Source organism: Apium graveolens, chromosome 6, assembly GCF_009905375.1.
Source record: "Apium graveolens cultivar Ventura chromosome 6, ASM990537v1, whole genome shotgun sequence".
In the NCBI taxonomy this organism is placed as follows: Eukaryota; Viridiplantae; Streptophyta; class Magnoliopsida; order Apiales; family Apiaceae; genus Apium; species Apium graveolens.
In genome coordinates this window covers 143,392,246-143,416,397 of record NC_133652.1, presented here as the reverse complement: position 1 = coordinate 143,416,397, position 24,152 = coordinate 143,392,246, and the positions used below count along the sequence as shown (strand labels likewise).

General features: G+C 37.8%; 2 protein-coding genes across 2 annotated transcripts; one reads left to right on the top strand and one right to left on the bottom strand.

Moving 5' to 3' along the window:
• The first annotated feature begins 279 nt into the window (after positions 1-279).
• Positions 280-22,952, top strand: LOC141666598 (multisubstrate pseudouridine synthase 7-like). Its single transcript, XM_074472680.1, has 20 exons — positions 280-585; positions 686-764; positions 1,090-1,287; positions 1,385-1,599; positions 1,898-1,970; positions 2,188-2,244; positions 3,048-3,127; positions 3,216-3,278; positions 3,409-3,496; positions 15,530-15,633; positions 15,817-15,919; positions 16,639-16,712; positions 17,338-17,402; positions 17,564-17,757; positions 19,117-19,184; positions 19,290-19,350; positions 21,099-21,136; positions 21,345-21,413; positions 21,508-21,832; positions 22,584-22,952. The coding sequence occupies exons 1-20, from the start codon at positions 314-316 to the stop codon at positions 22,608-22,610; spliced, it is 2,253 nt and encodes a 750-aa protein (XP_074328781.1). The 5' UTR covers positions 280-313; the 3' UTR covers positions 22,611-22,952.
• On the bottom strand, positions 11,097-15,408 carry LOC141668466 (uncharacterized). The gene is made up of 3 exons (XM_074475366.1): positions 15,390-15,408; positions 11,764-12,146; positions 11,097-11,682 (listed from the first exon to the last, which is right to left on the bottom strand). Exons 1-3 carry the CDS (start codon positions 15,406-15,408, stop codon positions 11,131-11,133), a joined length of 954 nt encoding a protein of 317 aa, XP_074331467.1. The 3' UTR covers positions 11,097-11,130.
• Positions 22,953-24,152: the final 1,200 nt, after the last annotated feature.

Here is a 24,152-nt window from a genome sequence, read left to right as displayed (position 1 = left end):
AGTAATTGACTAGAGAAAAATTTAAAAATATTAACAGTTATAAGTAGTGTTTTGAAAATGATGACCTAAGATCTATTAATTTTATTAAATATTAAATATTGAGTACAATTAACAAAATGTTCTTGTTGCTGATTTTATTAACAATGTCGATCTTGATATAAACTTAATTCGGGTAACAAGATAATTAACCCATAATTAAGTTATTCACATGCTGATAGCGAAAGTCTTAAAATGGAGTTAAATGAGATTAATATTGTCTCTATAACCAAAAAAGTGAAGGCAACGATAAATGGATAAACCGACCCATTAAACAATGGCTTTAAGGGGCTGTTTGGTGGGTTGCCCATTTCAATTGGGAGCTAAAAAACTCATAGTTAAACTAAAACCCTACACAAATTGGGCGCATAAACCCTACAAACAACCCCTTAAAATCACAACTACTACAAGTAGCATTTGCTGTAGATTTAACGTTGAAATCGGTCGGGATTACATAACTGAAACCATGAATTGTGTGGATGAATCTGATGTCGGAATCACCTGCTTCATATCACAGCTTCCTGGTTTCCGAGGCATCCTCAAACAAAGGTCTTGTAATGTTGTATGATTATGTAAATACTTCTGTGCGTGTGTATTTATATGAATTTATATTTATAATTGTGTGTATGTATGTGTGTGAAATTTGTAGGTATGCTGATTTTATAGTGAATGAAGTTGATTTGGATGGCAATGCTGTTCATTTAACCTCTTTAGTGGCACCACCTGAGGTACTCTTATTTTTCGATATTAGTCCATGTAATTGTGTATTCATTGTTTTTGTGTTTTATAAACTTGAAATGAATCTATACCTATACGTTTGTGCTTTATAGTTAATTGTGTATATTTTCAGTGAATTTTTGCCTACATAATTTTTGTGAATTATAAATTATATAAAGATCTTATTTGTTTAAACAGTGAATCGTGTATATATACTTAGTGAAGCCGAAAGATTGTTTAATTTGCAAAGCTGAATTGGTCCGTGGTGGAATATGTTTCTCATCTATACACACACATATTGAATTAATTGTTTTGTTCTGATTTGTGGTATGGTAGATTGCAGAAGAAATAGTAGTAAAGATGACAGACGAACCGAATAAAAGTTATGATGCCGAGATTGAATCATTTAGAGCTTTAGCTGGTGATGCTGATGCCGACTCTTTGAAAGCTTTTATTGATCAAATTAATTCTGGGGCTGAAGAGGCTGTTGCCCACATAACTCTTTCTCCTAGTTCTGATAAATCTCATCGAACAGTTTGTGTTCTATTTTATTTTTGGACATTAATTTTTTAAATTGAGCTTGTGTTGTTGTACAATGGTTCATATGGCTATCTGCTAATAAATTTGTCAGGCAATGCATAATTTTTTCAAGGAGAATGTGAAGTTCCTTGTTACCGACACTGTGGACGGACCAGATGCCGCGTCAAAATGCATCCGTGTAAGATTGAATTCAGGTGGTAATACTGGCAGGGGTAAAAACTCCAAAAAAAGAAAAGAGAGAAATGAAAAGTCTTATGATAGTAGGGGTTCAAAGAATTGGCCAGAGCATCTCGGCAAGTTCATCAAGTATGTATTTTGCAGCTAAAACCTTGCTTCATTGATTATAGCAGGAAAATGTCTATGAACTATGAAGCCATGTAATTACATAACTGAAATTAAAATTACCAATTTATAGATTATATATATACGGAAAAGATAGTCATAAAATTTTGGTATGCTGCAAGTGCAACTGTTAAAAAACATTACTGATTCTTTATAGACCCAAGAGGGTTTCTCTTCAAAATGGAGGTATTTCTTTGGCAGCACGTTAAAGTTTTTTTTTTTTGCTAAATAACACGTTAAAGTTATCTATGCCATATCGTAGATTTCATCTGTACAAGGAGAACAAGGATACACAAGAGGCGTTGGGAGTAATAGGAAAGATGCTTGGTATCCAGGTAATGTATAAGAGGAGACCACCCTCTAACATCTCAATGAATTTAACTCAATATTGAGAATGTATGGGGTCTTACTCATGAGTCATGAGTAATGACAGTAGTTCAATATTATTTATGTGTTTCTCTAGATATATGTTTGTATACAGCTTATATAATTTAATGTAGATATCTGAAGCATTGCTAGGCATGTATTGACAATTTATGTTGTCTTTTACAGCCAAGGTCATTTGGTTTTGCTGGTACGAAAGATAAACGTGCTATAACAACTCAAAGGGTATGCTATTTCTTTTTTGCTGCTCGCAGATAATGTTGAATTAGTGATATCTGATCTTCTATTTAGGCAAAGCTTGTAAAACCCAACATGCACCACTAGTCCCTTGTTATATATGTTGTATGTGACAGTACAGAAGTTGCTTGGTTGATGCTTAGTATGACCATAATCTGCTGCTAAAGTATAGATTATGAAAACAGAATCTAGTCTTTGTTATCCTAATCATGGACACGAGATATGGAAAATAGCTGCAAATGTGACAGAGATGGAGAGGCATAAGGGAATTGGGTGTGTTTGGATTTAAATTCTATTTGACAGTTGGTGAACATTATGCTCTAAAATTCTTTAAAACTCTACATTGGAAGTATGATTGATAAGGATGACAGAAATGACGGCGACATAAGGATTAACCCCAAGGCCACTGGTTTTAAACCCTGTACTTGAGCTGGAGGTTAGTTAAAACTGAGATGGTGTAAACTATGTTTTGAATCAGTAATGAAGTGACATACTGACATAAACTATTTTATTTGCCAATACAGTTAGAATTACTTAAAAAATGACTTTTGCTTATTGCAATCAGTTGTAGTGGTAACTAACCACACCCTTGTAATTTTTGGATGACAAACTGGACAAGGTGTGTTTTAATTAAGCAAGCTCCACTTTCTTTGTCTGAATGTTTGCGCTGGATTTTCAGTCTTCCTATTGGCATTTTTACACTGACAATTTTTGTTCATTAAATTATAAATTTCTGACTATCAATGATTTTTTTAAACTTTACTTTGTTTCCTTTTAAATTCTTTTTGAAGGTTACTCTTTACAAGGTGCGGGCAAGTAGGTTAGCTGCTTTAAATGCACGATTGATTGGCATTAAAATTGGCGATTTCTGGTAAGTTTTGCGTACTTCCACTTTATGTCTTTCGTTTATCAGTTAAAAATCAGTGCAGTTAGAACTTATAACCATGATTGTTTGGCAGCCATGTTGATGATGGTCTTGTTCTTGGACAGCTGTATGGAAATAAATTTACAATAACATTAAGGTGTTATTGATTTCATTTTAAACTTTCTAGTTCATGCACAATGTTGCTTGTAGCTTGTGTGGTGCCTAATGTTCAGCATCTTATCTAAGCATCTTATCTAATGTACTAATTGTTTTTGCAACTCTTAAAGAGGGGTGACTGCAGACTCTGATGATACCATCAAAGCTTCAGCAGATGCCTTAGGGAGACAAGGATTTATCAACTACTTCGGTTTGCAAGTAATTTTTGATCAACCGCTACTTCACTGTTCAAGTGTAGCTTTATGAGTATCTTACATCGTAAATGTTATGAATTCTATACCTGCGCGGAAATACAGTCCTTATTTGGTTTTAAGTTGATAATGACATGCACGTGCTTCGTCCTTAGAAGGGCATGGATGCCCATCCTTTTGTTTTTTATTTATTTACTTTCATCCGAACTTCTAATCTCCAAAATTATGAAAACTAGAGGCTCACATTAGCATAGTGTCTAAGAGCAACTCCAACACCCTCTTTATACACACTCCTTAGTCATATTTTGAAGAATTCAAAGCTAAAATGGTCTCCAAGAGACTCCTAACTCTTCCTCAAAAACTTAAAATCTTCAAAGCTTTCCTCAAACATGAGGAGCATACTTTCTCTCCTCTTTTCATTTAATAATAGAAAAAATGGTTCTCAAGTGCTTGCTCTAGTTCTCCTTCTTTTGTATAATTATGGGCATTTAATATTTAAGTAATAAAATAGTAGATGGAGAGTGTGTTTGAAGATGATTGTTGGAGTAAATAAATATTTTTGTATCTTAAATTGTTAGGAGCTCATTTATTTATATTATTTTTGAAGAAAACCTTAGGTGATCGTTGGAGTTGCTCTAATACATTTTCAGACACATGATACACTAATTTATAGTAACTAGTTTTATACCCGTGCGATGTAAGGGATGTTTTATATATTTATAAATTTTTATTTTATTTGTCAACCTAATGATGGTACTTATTTTATTATATTACTATAAACCTTTGTCATTTTAATTTTTTAATTTTTTAATTTTTAATGAAATTTCATATTTTTCTAATTTTAAAATCATTAAACTTTATATTTCATATATCTTTTAACTCTAATTTTATTATATTATATCTTCAAACCTTACTCAATTTTTTTACATGAAATGTACAATTAACAGTATTTTTAATTTTTATTTATCCTCTTTAAAGTTATTAATTATTAATAGTAATTCTAAAATGACGGATAAGCCCCTGACGACCAAACCACTTTGATAGGGATAAATAAGTCCTGATTTTATAATTAATGGGCTGATAGGCCCAATAAGAAGATGTATGATATTCAGACCAGAAAGGTTAAGCCTGATGGACCAGATCAGGTCTGATGGAATAAAAGAGGCCCAAAAGCCCTGATTATTAATTAATTTCGTAATTAATTAATAAGGGAAAAATCAGCTATTGAGAAGAGTCCTGATAAGGATATAAATCCTTATAGATTATCCTCAAGGGGACCTAAAAGGATAAGGAATCAGTTTCCTACTATCTAGGACTCCAAAGTCCATTCTAATTATGAGACTTGCCCACCAGGTCTCCTATACCAAGTCCAATTCAAGGACTCCCAACATCTATATAAGGGGTCTCACCCCACAAATCAGAACTACGTTTTTTGACTTGATCCTTGGCAATCAGCAAGGTACGTAGGCATCTTGTTAAGGCAGATTGAGTCACGAAACAAAAGAGCAGTCAAATCGAGCCTTGAAGCTCACGTTCCTTAGTACTAAATACAACAATTATATATATATATATTAGTTTTTTATCCATAACATTTGGCGCCGTCTGTGGGAAGACAACAACAACCATGGCGAGAACACGGAGAACAATTGGAGCTATAGAGGAAGGAACACCATCAGAGACAACCCAGGTGATTTCATCAACCGTGGAGGTTCCTCCCCATTCAACTTATGCATCTACTCAGGAGGAAGCCCAGACAGGGGCAACTCAACCCCAGCTACAAGAGACAACTCCCCCGATTCAAGGTACGAATCCTCAAGTTCAACAAATACATATACCTGTGAATTCTCGACCCGTTGGGTATGAATATTCAACTATTGTTACTACTAACCCCCCTTATGGGATGCCCCTTCACCCTGAGGTTGGAGGAAGCGGATATGCTGGGCGAAACGAAACACGAGGGCGGTCGCCCCCCTATATACGAGGTTTGGGTCCTATCCCTGAGGATCGGGAATTTTCTGGTCCATACACTGAGAGGGACTCCGAATCTTCGGATGATGAAGTGGCCCCGAGAAGGAGGCGTCCTGGAAAAGAGCCAATGGCCGATGGAAGGCAACGCCCCCAAAGCACCCCAGGGGTGAATCCCCAAGTAGTGCAGGAAAGGATCAGGGCTCATGAGGCTGAAATCCAGAGGCTGAGGCGTGATTTGGAGGCTCACCAGGCCACCAGACCCCACATACCTCCTAGGGGGAGAAATCCTCCTCCTATCATAGACCTGGATGGTCCGGTAAGAAGAAGGGCTGCTGTCCCAAGAACTGATCCAAGCAATCTCCTTTCCCTTGGAGATCCTGATGATCCAACTCCGCCCTTCACAGAAGAGATAATGAATGCCCATATCTCAAGAAAATTCAAGATGCCAACTATCAAAACCTATGATGGCACGGGAGACCCCGCAAATCATGTTAGGACATTCTCTAATGCACTGCTGCTGCAACCCGTGAATGATGCTATAAAGTGTCAGGCCTTCCCTCAAACCCTGTCGGGTATGGCTCAAAGATGGTATAGTCGCTTGCCCCCAAACTCTATAGGATCGTTCCGGGAGTTAAGTCAGGCTTTCATTAAGCAGTTCATCAGTGGGAGAGTCCATGAGAAAAGTTCAGCATCTCTCATGAGTATTGTGCAAGGAGCAAAGGAATCTTTGAGAGACTACCTGAATCGTTTTACAAAGGAGGCTTTAAAAGTCCCAGACCTTGATGATAAGGTAGCCATGATAGCACTGCAACAAGGAATTAGGGATGAGTTTTTCAAGATGTCCTTGGCCAAACGTCCCCCTGAAAATATGTTGCAGCTCCAGGAGAGGGCAGGGAAGTATATCAAGGTTGAAGAAAGCATGAGGAAGACTGCAGTAAGTAATGATCCCACTGGAGGCAAGAAGCGAAAAACTGATCTGGAGTATATCGCTAAGGACAAGTATCCTAGAACCGAACAAAATCCTGATTCAACCCCCAAGAAGGGAGGACCTGGGCAAAAGTTCACTGAATACGCTAAGCTGAATGCTCCTAGAAGTCAGATTTTGATGGAGATTGAGAAAGACAGAGATATTCGCTGGCCTAAGCCCTTGAAGGCTGATCCTGCCAAGCTAGATAAGAGCAAGTACTGCAGGTTTTACAAAGATGTTGGCCATGACACTGATGAGTGTAGGCAATTGAAAGATGAAATTGAGTTTTTGATTCGAAAAGGAAGATTGAACAAGTATACTGGAGATGGAGGGGACAGAAATAATAATGGAAGGAAGAACTTTGAAGATCGTAGGAGAGACCAAGACGATCAGGGGCGGAATCCCCAACCTAGAGGGCCGGTTATAAATGCAATTTTTGGAGGACCGCGACGCCCTCGAGGGCCAGTGATAAACACGATCTTTGGAGGTCCAACTGCTGCTGGATTGTCCAAAAATTCCAGAAAGGCATATACTAGGGAGGTTATGCATATTGTTGGAGAAGCCCCGAAGAGGGCCAGGACAGAAGTAACATTGGCTTTTGATGATTACGACCTAGAGGGTGTGAAGTTTCCCCATGACGACCCGCTGGTCATAACACCGATAATAGGAAATAGCCCGGTTAAGAGGGTCCTTGTGGATAATGGTGCTTCTGTGGATATCTTGCTCCACGACACCTTTCTAAGGATGGGATATAACGACTCCCAGTTGACACCAACCGACATGCCGATATATGGATTTGCTGGAGTAGAATGTCCTGTGGAAGGGATAATTAAATTGCCAACCACCATAGGTACGGAGCCAAGGCAAGCAACGCAGATGCTGGATTTCGTGGTGGTAAAGGCTAGTTCAACTTATAATGCTATCATGGGGAGAACAGGGATACATGCCTTCAAGGCAGTCCCCTCTTCCTACCATTCAGTCATGAAGTTTCCCACCCGAAACGGGATTGGAGAAGAGAGAGGAGATCAAAAAATGGCTAGAAGCTGTTATGTGGCCTCTTTGAGGGCAGATGGAGTCGGGGGGCAGGTTCTTCCTATTGAAGATATGGATGTTCGAGAAAATGATGAGAATAGAGGAAGGCCAGCAGAAGAATTGGTTTCGGTTCCTTTAGACCCCAAGAATCCTGAGAGGATGACTTTCATTGGAGCCACATTAGAGGAGCCCCTTAGAGGGAAGTTAGTGAAATTTTTGCAAGAAAATAGTGATGTGTTTGCATGGTCAGCAGCTGATATGCCAGGCATAGACCCGGAGTTAATTACTCACAAGCTAAACGTGGATCCAAGCCGGAAGACAGTGAAACAAAAGAAAAGAAATTTTGCCCCGGAAAGACAAGAGGCTATAAAACAGGAAGTAGAAAAGCTCTTAGAAGCTGGTTTCATTGAGGAGATCCAATTTCCGGAGTGGCTAGCCAACCCTGTAATGGTGAAGAAGGCTAATGGAAAGTGGAGGATGTGTATAGACTTCACTGATCTGAATGATGCATGCCCCAAAGACTGTTTTCCGTTGCCGAGAATTGATACTTTGATTGATGCCACTGCTGGGCATGAGATGCTGAGTTTCATGGATGGAGTTAGCGGATACAATCAGATCAAAATGCATAAGAATGACATTCCAAAGGTATCATTTATCACTGACTTTGGTGTTTAATGTTATCTTGTTATGGCGTTTGGTCTCAAGAATGCAGGAGCCACCTATCAGAGGTTGGTGAATAAAATTTTTAAGGATCTTATTGGGAAGACTATGGAAGTCTATGTTGATGACATGCTAGTCAAGAGTCTAGTAAAGACTGATCATATAACCCATTTGAGGGAAGCTTTTGAGGTCCTGAGGTACCACAAGATGATGTTGAATCCTACGAAGTGTGCTTTCGGAGTAGGATCTGGAAAATTCTTGGGATTGATGGTCTCAAAGAGGTGAATTGAGGCTAACCCCGATAAAATAAAGGCAATCCTGGACATGGAACCCCCAAAAACTGTCAAGGATGTTCAGAAACTCACAGGAAGGGTTGCTGCGCTAGGACGATTCATCTCCAAGTCAGGAGACAAGTGCTTGTCATTCTTCAAGTCATTAAAGAACATTAAAGACTTTGTATGGAGTGAGGAAAATCAGAAGGCATTTGAAGAGTTAAAGAAGTATATGGGCCAGGCCCCGTTGTTGGCCAAGCCAGTTCTGAGTGAAGTTTAATTCTTGTACTTGGCTGTTTCAGAAAGCGCCTTGAGCGCGGTGTTGGTTAAGGAGGAACTGAAAGTCCAGAAACCCGTATACTATGTCAGCAAAATCTTGCATGGTGCAGAGTTGAATTATTCAACTATTGAGAAATTCGCTTTAGCCTTGGTAATGGTTTCAAGAAAGCTGCGTCCTTATTTTCAAGCTCACCAGATTGAAGTGCTAACAAATCAGCCGCTGAGAAACATCATTCACAGTCCCAAGGCAAGTGGGAGACTGATTAAGTGGGCAATAGAGTTGGGAGAGTTCGATCTCAAGTATAAGCCACGTACGGCCATAAAAGCCCAGGCACTAGCTGACTTCGTGGTGGAATGTACCATACCCAACCAAGAAGTCGGGGGGCAGGAAGATACCATACCTCAAGACAAGGGAATCGACAATGGGGACAAGGAGAAAGAATATTGGGTTCTCTATTTTGATGGAGCATCAAAAACAAATTCCAGTGGAGCAGGGTTGGTTTTGCAAAGCCCTGATGGATTCCTAATTGAGTATGCTATGAAGCTAGACTTCCCAACCACAAACAATGAAGCAGAGTATGAAGCCCTGATTGCTGGCCTTGGTCTAGCTGGGACACTTAGAGTCAAAAACTTAAAGGTCCGTGGAGACTCGAAGCTGATCATATCCCAGGTAAAGGGAGAATTTGAGGCAAGGGATGATACGATGGCTAAGTATGTTCGCCTAGTAAGGGCTGTGATGACCCAATTTAATGAATGCCATGTTGAACACATTCCAAGGGAAGAAAATGCTAAAGCAGATGCGCTATCAAAATTCGCTTCGTCTGAGATTGAAGAAAGTTCAGGAAGTGTGTACTTCCGTGTTTTGAAGACACGGAGCATAGATGTTAAGCTTGTGGCTCCCATAGGCTTGGGGACGTCATGGATTGATCCCATCAAGGCTCACATTCAGACCGGTTGGTTGCCAAGTGATACAACTGAGGCACGGAAGTTAACTATTCGAGCACTAAGGTACTCCTTGATAGATGGAATTCTTTATAAGAGATCTTTCGTGGTTCCTTACTTGAGGTGTCTCAGGCCCGACGAGGCACGCTTGGCTCTTGAGGAAGTGCATGAAGGTATTTGTGGGCAGCACTTGGGGGGCAGGGCCTTGGCTCATAAGATAACCCGTTTAGGCTTCTATTGGCCAGAAATGATGGCTGATGCCAAAGAATATGTGAAGAAGTGTGATCGCTGTCAAAAGCATGCACCAGTTGTTAGATAACCCCCCGAGATGCTGACCTCTATCAACTCGCCTATTCCCTTTGCCATGCGGGGGATGGATATTCTAGGGCCTTTTCCTATGGCCACGGCACAAAGGAAATTTCTGATTGTAGCCATTGATTATTTCACCAAGTGGATCGAAGCCAAACCCTTGGCCAAAATCACTACTAAGCAGGTTGCACAATTCTTGTGGGAAAACATTATGTGCCGATATGGAATTCCCCGTATCCTCGTCACTGACAATGGAACACAATTCAACAATGAGGAATTCAAGAAGTATTGTGAAGAAAATGAAATTGAGTTACGATTCACCTCTGTGGCTCACCCGCAAGCCAATGGCCAAGCAGAGGTAGCAAATCGGATAATCCTGGATGGACTAAAGAAGAGGATTGAGAAGTCAAAAAATAACTGGGTAGATGAGATACTTCCAATATTATGGGCCTACAGGACTACCTGTAGAGTCTCGACAGGAGCAACTCCCTTCATGTTGGCATATGGGGCAGAAGCAGTAGTTCCAGTAGAGATATCACATTCCTCTCCAAGGATTCAGGCTTTCAATGCAGAAGAAAATGAGGAAGGGCAAAGGTTAGCCCTGGATCTGATCGATGAAGTGCGAGATAGGGCACATGCAAAGATAGTAGAATATCAGAAAAAGGCTTCATTCTACTATAACCTAAGGGTTAAAGAAAGGTTTTTTAAACAAGGCGATCTAGTCTTGAGGAAGATAGAAGCATCTGGTGTAGGACAAAAAGGGAAGCTTGCCCCGAATTGGGAAGGGCCGTACAGAGTCAAGAGTGTTCAAGGTAGAGGAACCTACAAGCTAGAGACTATGGATGGTTTTGAAGTCCCGAGAACTTGGCATGCACAAAACCTGAAGGTTTACTATGTGTAGGGCTGCCGGATACGATTCTCACTCGTCATGATGGCGAGTAGGTTGAAAAGCACCTTGAAGCTTTGCTTGCTTAGGATTTATATGTTTTAGTTTTATTACAAAGTTTATTAAGACTTGTGTAAGGGACGAATCCCAGACAATTTTATGAAATCCATGAATTCTTCAAAGTATGTTTGTGGCCTAACGAATAAAAACCAAATGCATGGATGCAAGCATAAAAGGTGATAAAATAAGATCAGATAAATATTACAAGAAATTTGATAAAAAAAAGGTCTCGAAAATAAAACAAGCCACGCAGGGCTGAAAAAGCTCTAAGAAGCTGAGGTGCCCTCAGCATCCATATTATCATCCTCTCCACTCTCGCTGGATGTCTCTGTCGTCTCGGAGGAGGAGGAAGAGCTGTCGTCCTCAGCAGGTCTAGAAGAAGACTCGGGAGGAGGAAGGAGTGGATCCTGAGGAACATGGTCCGAGACAACTACTCGGGTACGAAACCTCTGTAGCAAAGCCTCGTCATCAGGGCAGATGTAGTCCGCCGGGTTAATATCAGGACAAGCCTCGTTCACGGTCCCAAGGGCCGTGTCCCAACCAGTCCTAAAAAACCCGGGAAAGACTGAATCATCCCTAATCCTCATGGATTGGGCAAACTCCTCCGAGTCCAGATAGTTGTCTATAGCTTTATCCTTCTCCGCCCGAAGTACCACCAGCTCGGCGTTAGACTCTCCGAGTTCTTCCTCCTTGCGCTTGAGCTTCTTCTCCAGGGTAGCATACTTCTTCTGTTGCCTCCTGAGGGCATTATCGGCCTTATCAGAAGCCCGCTTCCACGATTCGGCTTGCCTCACAGCGCCTTGAAAGTAGGCGTTAGACTGGAACAAAGCAATTAACAAAGTATAAGGCAAGAAAATGCTACAAGAATGAAAAATAAGTTCAAAAAAGAGAAGGCATACCGAAGCCAGAGACTGAGCTCCCATGAGCTTAATCCTCTCAAGATCAGGGGTGGCCACCACATCAGTAAAATCCTTGGGAGTCACGCTATGGTAGGACCAATCCCAAGCATGTTTCGTGGAACCAACTACGGTGTCCCCTCGGCGGAATCCCCAGAGAGGCTGAAAGGCGCCTGTGGCAGCAGCAGTAGGGGCAGCAGCAGTGATAGGAGCACCATGGCCTCCAGCTCCTTCAGTTGAAGCCTCCCCTATAGGCTCTTTGTGCTTCTTCAAAAAGATAGGCTCCGTGGCCTTTCCCCGGGTGTCTAGGCCTGCGAGCCGAGCTTTCTTCATCCTAGCTGTTTCCTCAACCAAAGGAACATTGTCCTCGTTAATCTCCTTAGCAGCTGAAACAAAGCAAAGGACAAAATAAGTGATGTTAATAATGCATGAAATGAAGTAAAATTGAGAAGGGAAGAAAAATACCCTGTTGAGAAACAGAGGATAGTCCCACATGAATCAGGGAAAACTCCTCTAAGAGAGTCCAGCTGGTGGTGGTGCCATCATCCTGAGTAAGCCCATTATAAATAATAGTTTCTTCAGGAGTTAAGTGAATGGATTTGAGGCTACCATCACTGACCTTCCCGAAGGAAGATCGAAAAAGTGTGCCCCAGTCACCATTCTCCCAACGTAACCCAACGAAACTATTCCTCCAATTTTGATTATTATCAGGAATAGAGGCGCTGTTAAAGATATGTTTGCTTTTGGGCCTTTGCTTGACATAGACCCAGCCACAGATATTGGAAGAACTATTATAACACTGAAAGACCTTCCTAAAAACGGCTACAGAAAGAGGAAAGCCCTCCCTAAGACAACAAACCATAAAACATAGAATATTCCTCCAGGCGTTTGGAGGAAGCTGACACGGATTAATTTGTAGATCAGCCAAAAGATGAGGAATAAAAGGATGGAAAGGAAACCTAAGCCCAGCATTAAGGGCATCTGTGTAAATGAAGAGAGTGTCGGGTCTCCAGTGGCAAGTACGGTCACCACCAGAGACTGGAACTAATCTAAAAGGAGGAAGGACGTTATAACGAGCATTTAGTTTATTGAAATCTATGTTGTGCCAAGTATTATAATGATTAAAAGAGTCGAGATGTGCAGTGGAGGGATATTCATCCCCCCTAGTGTTAATCATATCAATTAAAAACATATATGAAGAGCGGATCTCGATATCCTTACCTCGTTTTGAAGCCGAGGCTATCTTGGCCGCTCTCTCGGAACTCTTGTCAGCCATTTAGTAAAGACTGGAAAAGAAGGCTGGGAGCTAAGGGAGGAAAGTTGAAAGAGGGAGAAATTTGTAGGATGATTGAAGAAATGAAATGAGAGGTGTGAGGAATCACACTCTCATCCCACCTCTTTATAGCCAAGAAGAAGGGGATTTGGGCCTAAAAAAGCCCATATGGGCCCAAAAATGGAAGGATCTGGAATGTTCCAGAATATTTTAGAAAAGTCTTAGAAAAGTATGGAAAAATCTGGAATGATATGGAAAATTCCAGAATATTCTGGAAGTCAGGCTTAAGAGTTCAAGCCCAACCCAAGTTTGAATGGGCTTTGGATATTAAAGCATGATAAAGGCCCAGTCCAAGAAAGCCCAGAAAGAGGGCCCAATTAGTTGACAAATAAGGCCCAGATTTAAGAAATGGGCCCTGGATGAAGACCCATTAAGAGGGTGGCCCAAGAAACCCAGGCCCAAATCAAGGACCCAAAAAAGTCCAGCCCAAACATATGGCCCAACTTCAAGGTAAAAGGATATGAAAATAATCATTCCTGACCCATTCGACCAGAAAAAGTGAGGAAATCTTGCTCGAATAACCTGAGATCAAAGTTCTGTCGATTAAGGCTAAAAATTAAGCATAAATCGACCAGAATTTAAACTCATTCGACTAGAAATCAAATGAAAACCCTGGTCGAAACAATCCTGCTCGAAATTGCTTCGACCAAGGCAAGAAAGGTGGCTAATTCGGTCAAAACAAAGAATTCTGACCCAACATCCTGACCGAAAATTTCCTGCTCGAAAAAGAACAAGGGGGTAGGAAAAATCCTGGCCGAAATTTGACCAGGACTTCTGCTCGAAACACTCCTGCTCGAAAAGCTGTCGACCTGGGCAGCAAGAGAAGCTTAATTCGGTCAAAAAGCAAGAATCCTGACCGAAAGGGACGAAAATCCTAGTCGAAAAAAAATTCCTGGTCGAAAATTGTAAAAAAAAAAAGGAAAGAAGGAAAAATCCTGGCCGAAATTCGACCAGGAATCCTGACCGAAAGCATCCTCCTCGAAAATCCTTCGACCAAGGCACAGCAGGGGCTAATTCGACCAGGTTAAAAAAAAAAGGAAGAAAAAATCCTGGAAAATTACAAAAAAATAAGGAAATTCCTTAAAATAATTTCTGAAAAATGTTAATATTTTCAGAAATAAGGAATAAATCCAGAAAATTAAAGGATAAATCCCAGAAATTAGGGAAAAAATCCAGAAATTAAGGATAAATCCCAAAAATTAGGGGAAAAATCCAGAAAATTAGGGAAAAATCCAGAAATTAAGGATAAATCCCAGAAAATTAGGGAAAAATCCCAGAAATTAGGAAAAAATCCAGAAATTAAGGATAAATCCCAGAAAATTAGGGAAAAATCCCAGAAATTAGGGAAAAAATCCAGAAATTAAGGATAAATCCCAGAAAATTAGGGAAAAATCCAGAAATTAGGGAAAAATCCCAGAAAATTAGGGAAAAATCCCAGAAAATTAGGATAAATCCCAGAAATTAAGGGAAAAATCCAGAAATTAGGGAAAATCCCAGAAAATTAGGGAAAAATTCCTGGAAATTAAGATAATTTCTGAATAAAAGGAAGATTCATTGTAAATGTGTAGGTCGCTCCACACTTTACGCAAAAACGAAACCCTGAAATGGAACGAATAGATTTAACTTCTGCGAAACCTAATCAATGTTTCCCAAAAGTTGGGGGGCAAATGATAGGGATAAATAAGTCCTGATTTTATAATTAATGGGCTGATAGGCCCAATAAGAAGATGTATGATATTCAGACCAGAAAGGTTAAGCCTGATGGACCAGATCAGGTCTGATGGAATAAAAGAGGCCCAAAAGCCCTGATTATTAATTAATTTCGTAATTAATTAATAAGGGAAAAATCAGCTATTGAGAAGAGTCCTGATAAGGATATAAATCCTTATAGATTATCCTCAAGGGGACCTAAAAGGATAAGGAATCAGTTTTACTACTATCTAGGACTCCAAAGTCCATTCTAATTATGAGACTTGCCCACCAGGTCTCCTATACCAAATCCAATTCAAGGACTCCCAACATCTATATAAGGGGTCTCACCCCACAAATCAGAACTACGTTTTTTGACTTGATCCTGGCAATCAGCAAGGTACGTAGGCATCTTGTTAAGGCAGATTGAGTCACGAAACACAAGAGCAGTCAAATCGAGCCTTGAAGCTCACGTTCCTTAGTACTAAATACAGCAATTATATATATATTAGTTTTTTATCCATAACACACTTTAACCCCCTTACACCAATTATATATAGGACATAATTATGAAATACAATATATCCAATTATCAGTTGTGTGATACCACATAATATGGCCTTCATCGTGAAATGTACATGGTTTTTTAGCTAGTGAGTACAATATTCCAGTTCTCCACACAAATATAAGTTTATATACATTATACAGTAACAAATCTCTACTGAAATGTTAATGCATTTTGTTCAGCGGTTTGGAAGTGGTTCAGTGCCAACTCACGTTATTGGAGCCGCCTTATTTCGTGGGGAGTGGAAAGCTGCAGTAAACATGATCCTTGATCCACGAGAAGGGGATATCCTTTTACTAGTAGCTTGTTTGATTTATAAAGAATAAAGTAGATTCTAGTTTTTTTAACCTATTATGAAATGTTTAGCTATGTATAGCAATCTTTCCAAACAGAATATTTTGTAGCCGGCTGTTCTTCTTATAATTTTCGGGAGGTACGTATATTTTCTTAACTACAAAGTTATATTACAAAGGGAAAACATAAGGGAAGTGCGAGAATATTACAAAGAAAGTGATGATATTGAAGGGACCTTGCGGCAATTACCTCGCTATCTAGTCGCAGAGAGAGCTATAGTAAGCTAAATTTTCACGCATTCTTCTTCTGTTGGTATATTTCATTGTTAATACAGTATTGAATCTGTATTAAAGTGCATATTTTTTTCATTTACCATCTATTGTCGGGTTTATAGCTACCTTCTTCACAACCTAATAAATTCATGTATTTATAGTATGTTTTTAGGCATGCTAGGACATCCCCTAAACTCTATGAATACCTATCTTACAACTCAACACTCGACAGGTTATCAGAGTTGTAATTTCTCCACACTTCAAAATGTACCGCCTACTTCTTCAACCCTCATAACTTGGCCAGACCATTTTATTTTTTGATATCTCTTCTCTCTCAGTCCTTCACCCTAATCTCAGATGTACATTTTCAGTTCATATCACTTGCACTTTTGGTGGATCTTCTGGTAAAACTTGGAAGTATAGAAATGCTGAAGGTTATGCGCCCTAAATAAGTTGTTAGGGTTAGGAAGACAATTTACGATCTCATAGCTTTAGAAGTTAGTCATGAACCCTGGTCCTTCCCAAATTAAATTTGGACAGAATCAATGTGGCACAATTTTTAATCCACTGGCATACAGTGGGTTTTGAGTTCTCCACCCCACCTCTTTTTTAATCTCACTATAAAGACAACTGGGGGGCGTTGCGATTATTGTCACATTTGGTTAAATTTACTGCTTGTAGATTTTGGTATAGTGCATGACTCAATCATGTTTGGATTGTTACAGCTACAGTGTTTAAAGAAAAGCCCCAGGAACTACTTACTCGCTTTGAAGGCTATACCTAGGACTTTGAGAATGATGTAAGTACTCTCATTTACAGAAAAATTATGTTTACTATGTTACTTATATGTTGTTCTTTTCCTATTACTAATTGTAAATCACCTTGCACAAAGTCGTAGTTCAAACTAAATGGTCGTAGTTTTATGATTTTCATATCACATGTTATATTTGTTAACATGACATTATTTGAGATATTTAAGCTACTGGTTTTCGAAAGCAATAAATTGTATATAATTATAAAGCATATGCTATTCTAGCTTAATAAATCAACAAACAGGTATCTCTTCGCAATGTAATCATTCATACATGACCTGACACCTACGTTAAAAGTAGTTTTTCCCGCAATCTGAATTGTGACAAGTGAAAGTGAGCTACTCATTACTGTTTCTGACCATGATCCAGTAAGTAGTTTTTAGCAGACTATCACCTGAAATTCAGTATCAGTTGATTTATTGCCCTAATTAGGTGATTACATCATCGACATAAGGATTTACTTGCTAATCTCTACCAATGCCTATATGATTGAAGATTTACATTCAAAATAAGGCTATCCAATGTGTAAAAGAGATGGACAATTATCAGATGATCTATTGTGCTTATTTGGTAGTTACATCGTAAATATGTAAGGAATTATTTACTCTTCAGGTATGTACATAGTTATCAAAGCTATTTATGGAATCATGCAGCTAGCAGAAGAGTGCAAAAATATGGTACGCCCTCTTTTATTGTCTTTCTTATTAAGAAAGTACCTGTTACTACTTCATCTATCAAAGTGGTTGCATGCACTCTGTCTTCTTCAGGATTTGGTACTTTTGACAGCAGTAATCGGTTATTATTTAAGTATATCTGTTGACCGTTTCACCTTCTGCAGGAAGTGACCAAGTTGTGTTGGGAGATCTAGTACATTGCAAAGAAGAGCATAGTGGGAAAGAAACAGAAGAAAAAGTAAATGCACTCTTCAATACTGATTTTGAAGATGATATTTGCAACGATACATACGATTGTAGCCATCTGGATGACATACCCATTACAACTCCAGCAGAAGTTAAAAGTACCCTAGTGAAGGTTAGCATTCTGTACCTGAGCTGCATACCCCTTCCAACAAATTTACAACTATATCTTTTACATGTAGTGATGTAGAAGAAATGAACTTATGCTTCGGGTTTAATTTCGAAAATTATCATTTGAGTCTTTCAGTTTTAAGTGTGTAGATAGGATCTGATCACTTGTGAAGAAGAAAAATTGTTAGGCCCACTGGGTTTATGTAAAATAAATGAATAAATTAGGTCCACTGGGTTATTGTCAAAATAATATAAAATAGGTCCACTAGGTTATTAGTTAGGAAGATAAAAGAGTTTTCATGTTTACAAGATTTTGTTGGCATATCTTTAGAAATATAGATAAGATAAAACAAAATATATCAAGCAGCTGATGGGTTGTGCATACTTCCATCTATATCTAGTTCAAGAGATTTGGAGTAAGATGAATCTGCATGTTTCTTAACGTAAATTTAATATTTATTACACGTAATTCCATTTTAGATCCATATGTTGTTGTAAATCGAGTTTAAAACTCGAAACTTTTCATCCGAGTCTTGTATACCTCAATATTTGAAAACACAAAAAAGATTTTTCCTTGAAAAGAAGAAAGAAACATAAATTTAACGTTTCATGTTTTGGCTTTGGCTTTGGCATGTCCAGACAATATACTCTTAGAGCATCTCCAATGCATCACACTATTTTGGTGTGAAATCTACACCAAAATGGTGTAAAAGTTACACTATTTTCATCTTCATCTCCAACCCACATACACTAAATCTTACATCATTCTTGTACTATATATGTTATTTTATTACTAGAGTACAAAATAAAGTATAAACGTAATAAAGTTAGTAGGATACAAAAGGAATAATTTTGTTTTTGGTAAGGAGAACAAGGGTAATGTTTGCATTAATAAAAACTCTAAAAATTTGGTGTGACGCCAAATTTGGTGTAACTTTTAGTGCAACACCAAAATGGTGTAAGATTTAGAGTTGGGTTGAAGAAAATTTTTACACTTAAATGGTGTTAAAGTACAAATTTGAAGTTGGGTTGGAGATGGTCTTAGTATTTTTGAATTATGCTTGACCCATCTGTATTGAGCTTTTGGTCTGTGTCATTCAAAAGAAGGTTGGAAGGTGAGTCCAGACAATGTGTAATTATTAATTTTCGGAAAATACACCAGTATGGCATATAGACTTACGCAGCAGCAGATTGTCTATGATCCATTTAAGGTAAGATAAGATCATATTTCATACTTCAATCTGCAGAAGTATATGATTTCAGTGCGCCAATAACATATCTCTTGATTTATGCATCTCTCTTATGTGTTGGACCACGTTATTCTCTCTTGTATATTCCAATATATTTGTCTTCCTCTTTGCAGGCTATAACTGAGGAAGATTTACTTGCTGGTAATTATACAGTTGAGGATGTTGTACTTCCGCTGCCTGGGTGAGGAAAAAAGGACATTAACTTGTTTCTTACCACTTTTATTTTGACTGATCAGTTATGAACAGCTAGTGAGACTCCAGTGTTCTTAAAGCTTTAAAATGACAGGTCAAGGGTAATGTATCCACTGAATGATATCGGCGAAGTTTATCATGATTTAACAAAGAAGGTAGACCATTTCTTTCTCCTAAAATTACTCTGCTCTAAGAATATTATTATCTTATATAATAAATATAAATGTATATCGTATGATTAGAAGATTATTTGTAAAATTATTGAAATTTAGGCTTTTTTATAATAATTTTTTGTATATACATTAATATATGTATACTATAATTGCTATTTCTCTAAAATATTTAAATAAAGTTGAGTAATATATAAACTAAACAACAATATTCAATACAAAAAAAATTGTATATTAAAGTTCCTTGGAAGTTGGAACCAAATTACAACTTCCCAGGTTTATCAAAATACGTGTTTGGTTATCATTATGTAACTTCCACCAACATATTACATATGGTTATAATTAATTACCAATTTCCAATATAATTTATTTTTAATAAAAATAAATACAGAAATTAAGTGAAAAGTTAATCTACAAACTATTATAGATATACTACATAAAAACTATATTTATATGTGCTAATTAAAGATAATATGTGCATTATCAATTATCATAAAGATAGATAAAAATAATAAAGAACTATTGTAAAGATATATACAAAATTTATTACGAACAATTACAAATTGTTACATAGAAAAATGTGTAAAGTTGATTCATTTTAACCAACCATATTGATAGAAAAAAGAATAAAAAAAGATAGAAATCAAAATTAAAAACACAAATATTTGAGTGTATTATTAGAACATATACATCTTCTTTAATAATGGGAAAAATATTAAAGTTGTCATTATCAACTAAAGAAGAGAATGAAAATCCACATCACAGAATATAAAAATATAAAAGATGTCTAACAACACAACTTAACTCATAGCGAGTCAGTGACAATGGGTGGGTAGACTAGGTAATAACCTTAAATACCTGGGAAGTACAAGTAACATTATCCATTTCAAAAGTTGCAGAACCAACCAAAATCTGTAATCCAATTATCTTCCCAGGTACTTCAGGTTAGTTGGGTTACACTGTACCAAACGAGACCTTAATATTTTAATTTGTAAAATTTCGGAAATTTTATTTGAGCTATTTATCTATTAAATTTTTAATTTGGATAAACATTTTTGATTAAAGAGAGAGAGAATAAGATTTATTGGTAGTGGAACATTTTGAAGTTAATCGAACCCAAAATGTAAAATTAAAAACATATATAAAATGTCTTAAATAATTCCTTACAAAGTATAAAGGTAAAGAGAGATAACTCGGGATAATAAACAATAGGAAAAAAAGGTATAGTTATTTAGGGGGGAAAAAGACGGTTCCTTTGTGTTCAGTTCAGTTTTTGGTTTTGTAAATAATGTCATTATTTTGAGTAAATTAACGTCCAATGACTAAAAAAAGAAAACAAATTGGATGAAATCATATATTATATTTTTTTGAATACCACCAATATAATGCACATGGTCATCTAAACTATTACTGTACTAGAGAAGGCTCATCTTGGCAAATTAAGCCACGAATCCTTGAATTGATAATCTCATTTTCAGGGTGGTGGCCCCCCATTAGGCCACCGGCCAGTTCAATATTTGATTATTTATTCCTTTCTTATTGTATGTACATATTACACCATTGCACACCCTTCCAATACATGTTCTAACAACCCCCCAGTAAAATGGTTGGTTAAATGCAATCAAGTTTGTTTCCTACTGTCTTTGTAAATTTTTTTTATTTGTTTTTGAAATATTAAGTGTTCTAGCTGGTAAAGATGCATGTTCGGATTTTGTTTGTTTTCATTGTTTCAGGATGATGTCAACTTGCAAGAAAGCTCACATGGTATCAAGTAGGTCACTGAAACATTTTACTTGTTCATATTGTTTCTGTTTTGGCTCCACTATTCACGGACATTATTGGCCACGGCTTTTAATGCACAATTGCACATCCCTTTATTTTTTTCGGAAGGGGTTTTTAAAATTATCCCCATATACTTGTTCGACCAAGTATATGCCCTTCGTTTTTGGGAGGATAAACATATGCTAATGTTTTGCTAGGGAGTTCTCAATCACGAGCATGACTGGAGCTTATAGAACAGTATTTCAGAAACCACAGGACTTCAAATGGTATGCCTGGTTTTCTCTAATGCTCCTTTTTATTGGATTTCCTTTCTGTGCTGTTCTTACTAGGGTGTCACCACCTTTAATTTCTCTTGAATAGGGAAATGCTCTCGTATATAGATGAAAATATACCACTAGCAGAGACAGACTTGGATGTTAACAGAAACTTGGTCAAAGAAGATATGGACCACGCAAAGGAGGTGGTGAAACATCAAAACAACTGCAATATACAGAGTGTTAGAAATGATGTCATAGTACCAACAGATACAGATGAACCAGAAAATAACATGAAAGCAAAATTGCATAACCAAGAGTCTCTTCCTAGTTCTCATGAAGAACAGAAGGCTATTAAAATGAGCTTTACTCTTCCTTCTTCTTGCTATGCAACCATGGCCATCAGGGAATTGCTTAAAACTTCGACTTCGGTATGTATTTAGAAGCTTATTACTTTAAGCATTTATTGCATATATAGAAGATCCACTAGATTCGACATCTTACTTGGGGGTTTCTGCATACTTGCTCACACAACTAGGAAATAAGAACAGTAACCACACTGGTGGTGGTTATTTATGGAATTATGTTTAAATGATCCCATAAACAGTTGTGAACGTGTTATCTCTCATTTCCTTGACCTTGCCATTTTGACCTATTAGCCTATCACAATCTATGTTATGTATGTGTACGTGTAGAGCAGTGAAACATTCAAGTTTTGGTTCCACTGTTATAAGTTTTTCAGACGTGGACACATATATAAAAAAGTCTCATATATGAATGCGGGTCAGTAGACACAATTTATCTCAAGGGATTATAACTTAAATAATTGCAGTTATAACTTATAAAACTGCATTGGCACAGGCATCACCATCATTCAACATCTAGTTCATTTCTTTCCTTCAGAATTTTTATGTACTCGCATGTATATATATATATATATACCCAATTGATCACCGGAAACTAGTTGGCTTATCCAACCACCGTCGAGTTCATTTCTTTCCTTTTGAATTTGTATGTCCTTATTTATGTAACCTGCTCATCTAACCAGCGTGTTTGGATTAAAAATTAACAGATATTTTTAGATAATATGTTTACCTTGCATTGTCGTATACATGCATCTGTATTATAGATAATCTCCCTCTTTAAGAGCACTTTATAACATAGTGTTTTGAACCTATGCAGGTTGCATTTCACAAATCTCTAAACTAGAAAACTCAGTTTTGGTATATCGCGGAGTTGCATTTGCAGTTTACTTGACCTGGAACTCAGTTTTGGTAGAAGAGAAGTCTGGTCCAGGTGGTAGTTTATTTGATTGAAGTTTTTTTCTAAATGGTTGAGCTTGCTGATTTATAAGAGAGAGAGAGAGTATAGCGCCATATGTATTAGTCTTGTTATAAGTGAGATATATTTCTATACACTAGAAAGATTAGTACAAAAAAACAAAAATAAAATGCAACTTCTATAGATATATTCTTGTTCTATTTATGTTAGTTAAATTTATCAGCAAAAAGAAAAGAGAAAAGTGCCCTCAAAGCACTATTCTATCTTTCTGTAATGTTGTATTGTATCTGAAACATTCAACCAGTTATTAATTCAGACATTTTTTTTATACATATTTGACCTTCAAATTGTGCTTGAAAACAGGGAGGACATGATCATGACATACTATATTGTCATCAGTTCTTAGCAAAGCAGACATACTATATTGTCATCAGTTCTTAGCGAAGCAGCAAACCATAATTTATCAGAAGGCCGGTGACTCATTATCTATATGATAACTCTACTTGGCATTCAATCCAATGAGTAAAATTTCGACTGATTGTGTCAAAAATTGTGGCAAGAGATTTGCAAATTTTCAACTTAGCTATTGTAGTTCGTAGTTACAAATTTACAATGGTTAATCTCTGTTCTGTTCAACTTTATAATTGCATGACCATGCAAAATTACAAATTAGATGCGAAATTTTGAAAATGAACGTTTTAATGTCCATCCAAAATTTAAACTGGCTTAAAGGTCCGTGGAGACTCGAAGCTGATCATATCCCAGGTAAAGGGAGAATTTGAGGCAAGGGATGATACGATGGCTAAGTATGTTCGCCTAGTAAGGGCTGTGATGACCCAATTTAATGAATGCCATGTTGAACACATTCCAAGGGAAGAAAATGCTAAAGCAGATGCGCTATCAAAATTCGCTTCGTCTGAGATTGAAGAAAGTTCAGGAAGTGTGTACTTCCGTGTTTTGAAGACACGGAGCATAGATGTTAAGCTTGTGGCTCCCATAGGCTTGGGGACGTCATGGATTGATCCCATCAAGGCTCACATTCAGACCGGTTGGTTGCCAAGTGATACAACTGAGGCACGGAAGTTAACTATTCGAGCACTAAGGTACTCCTTGATAGATGGAATTCTTTATAAGAGATCTTTCGTGGTTCCTTACTTGAGGTGTCTCAGGCCTGACGAGGCACGCTTGGCTCTTGAGGAAGTGCATGAAGGTATTTGTGGGCAGCACTTGGGGGGCAGGGCCTTGGCTCATAAGATAACCCGTTTAGGCTTCTATTGGCCAGAAATGATGGCTGATGCCAAAGAATATGTGAAGAAGTGTGATCGCTGTCAAAAGCATGCATCAGTTGTTAGATAACCCCCCGAGATGCTGACCTCTATCAACTCGCCTATTCCCTTTGCCATGTGGGGGATGGATATTCTAGGGCCTTTTCCTATGGCCACGGCACAAAGGAAATTTCTGATTGTAGCC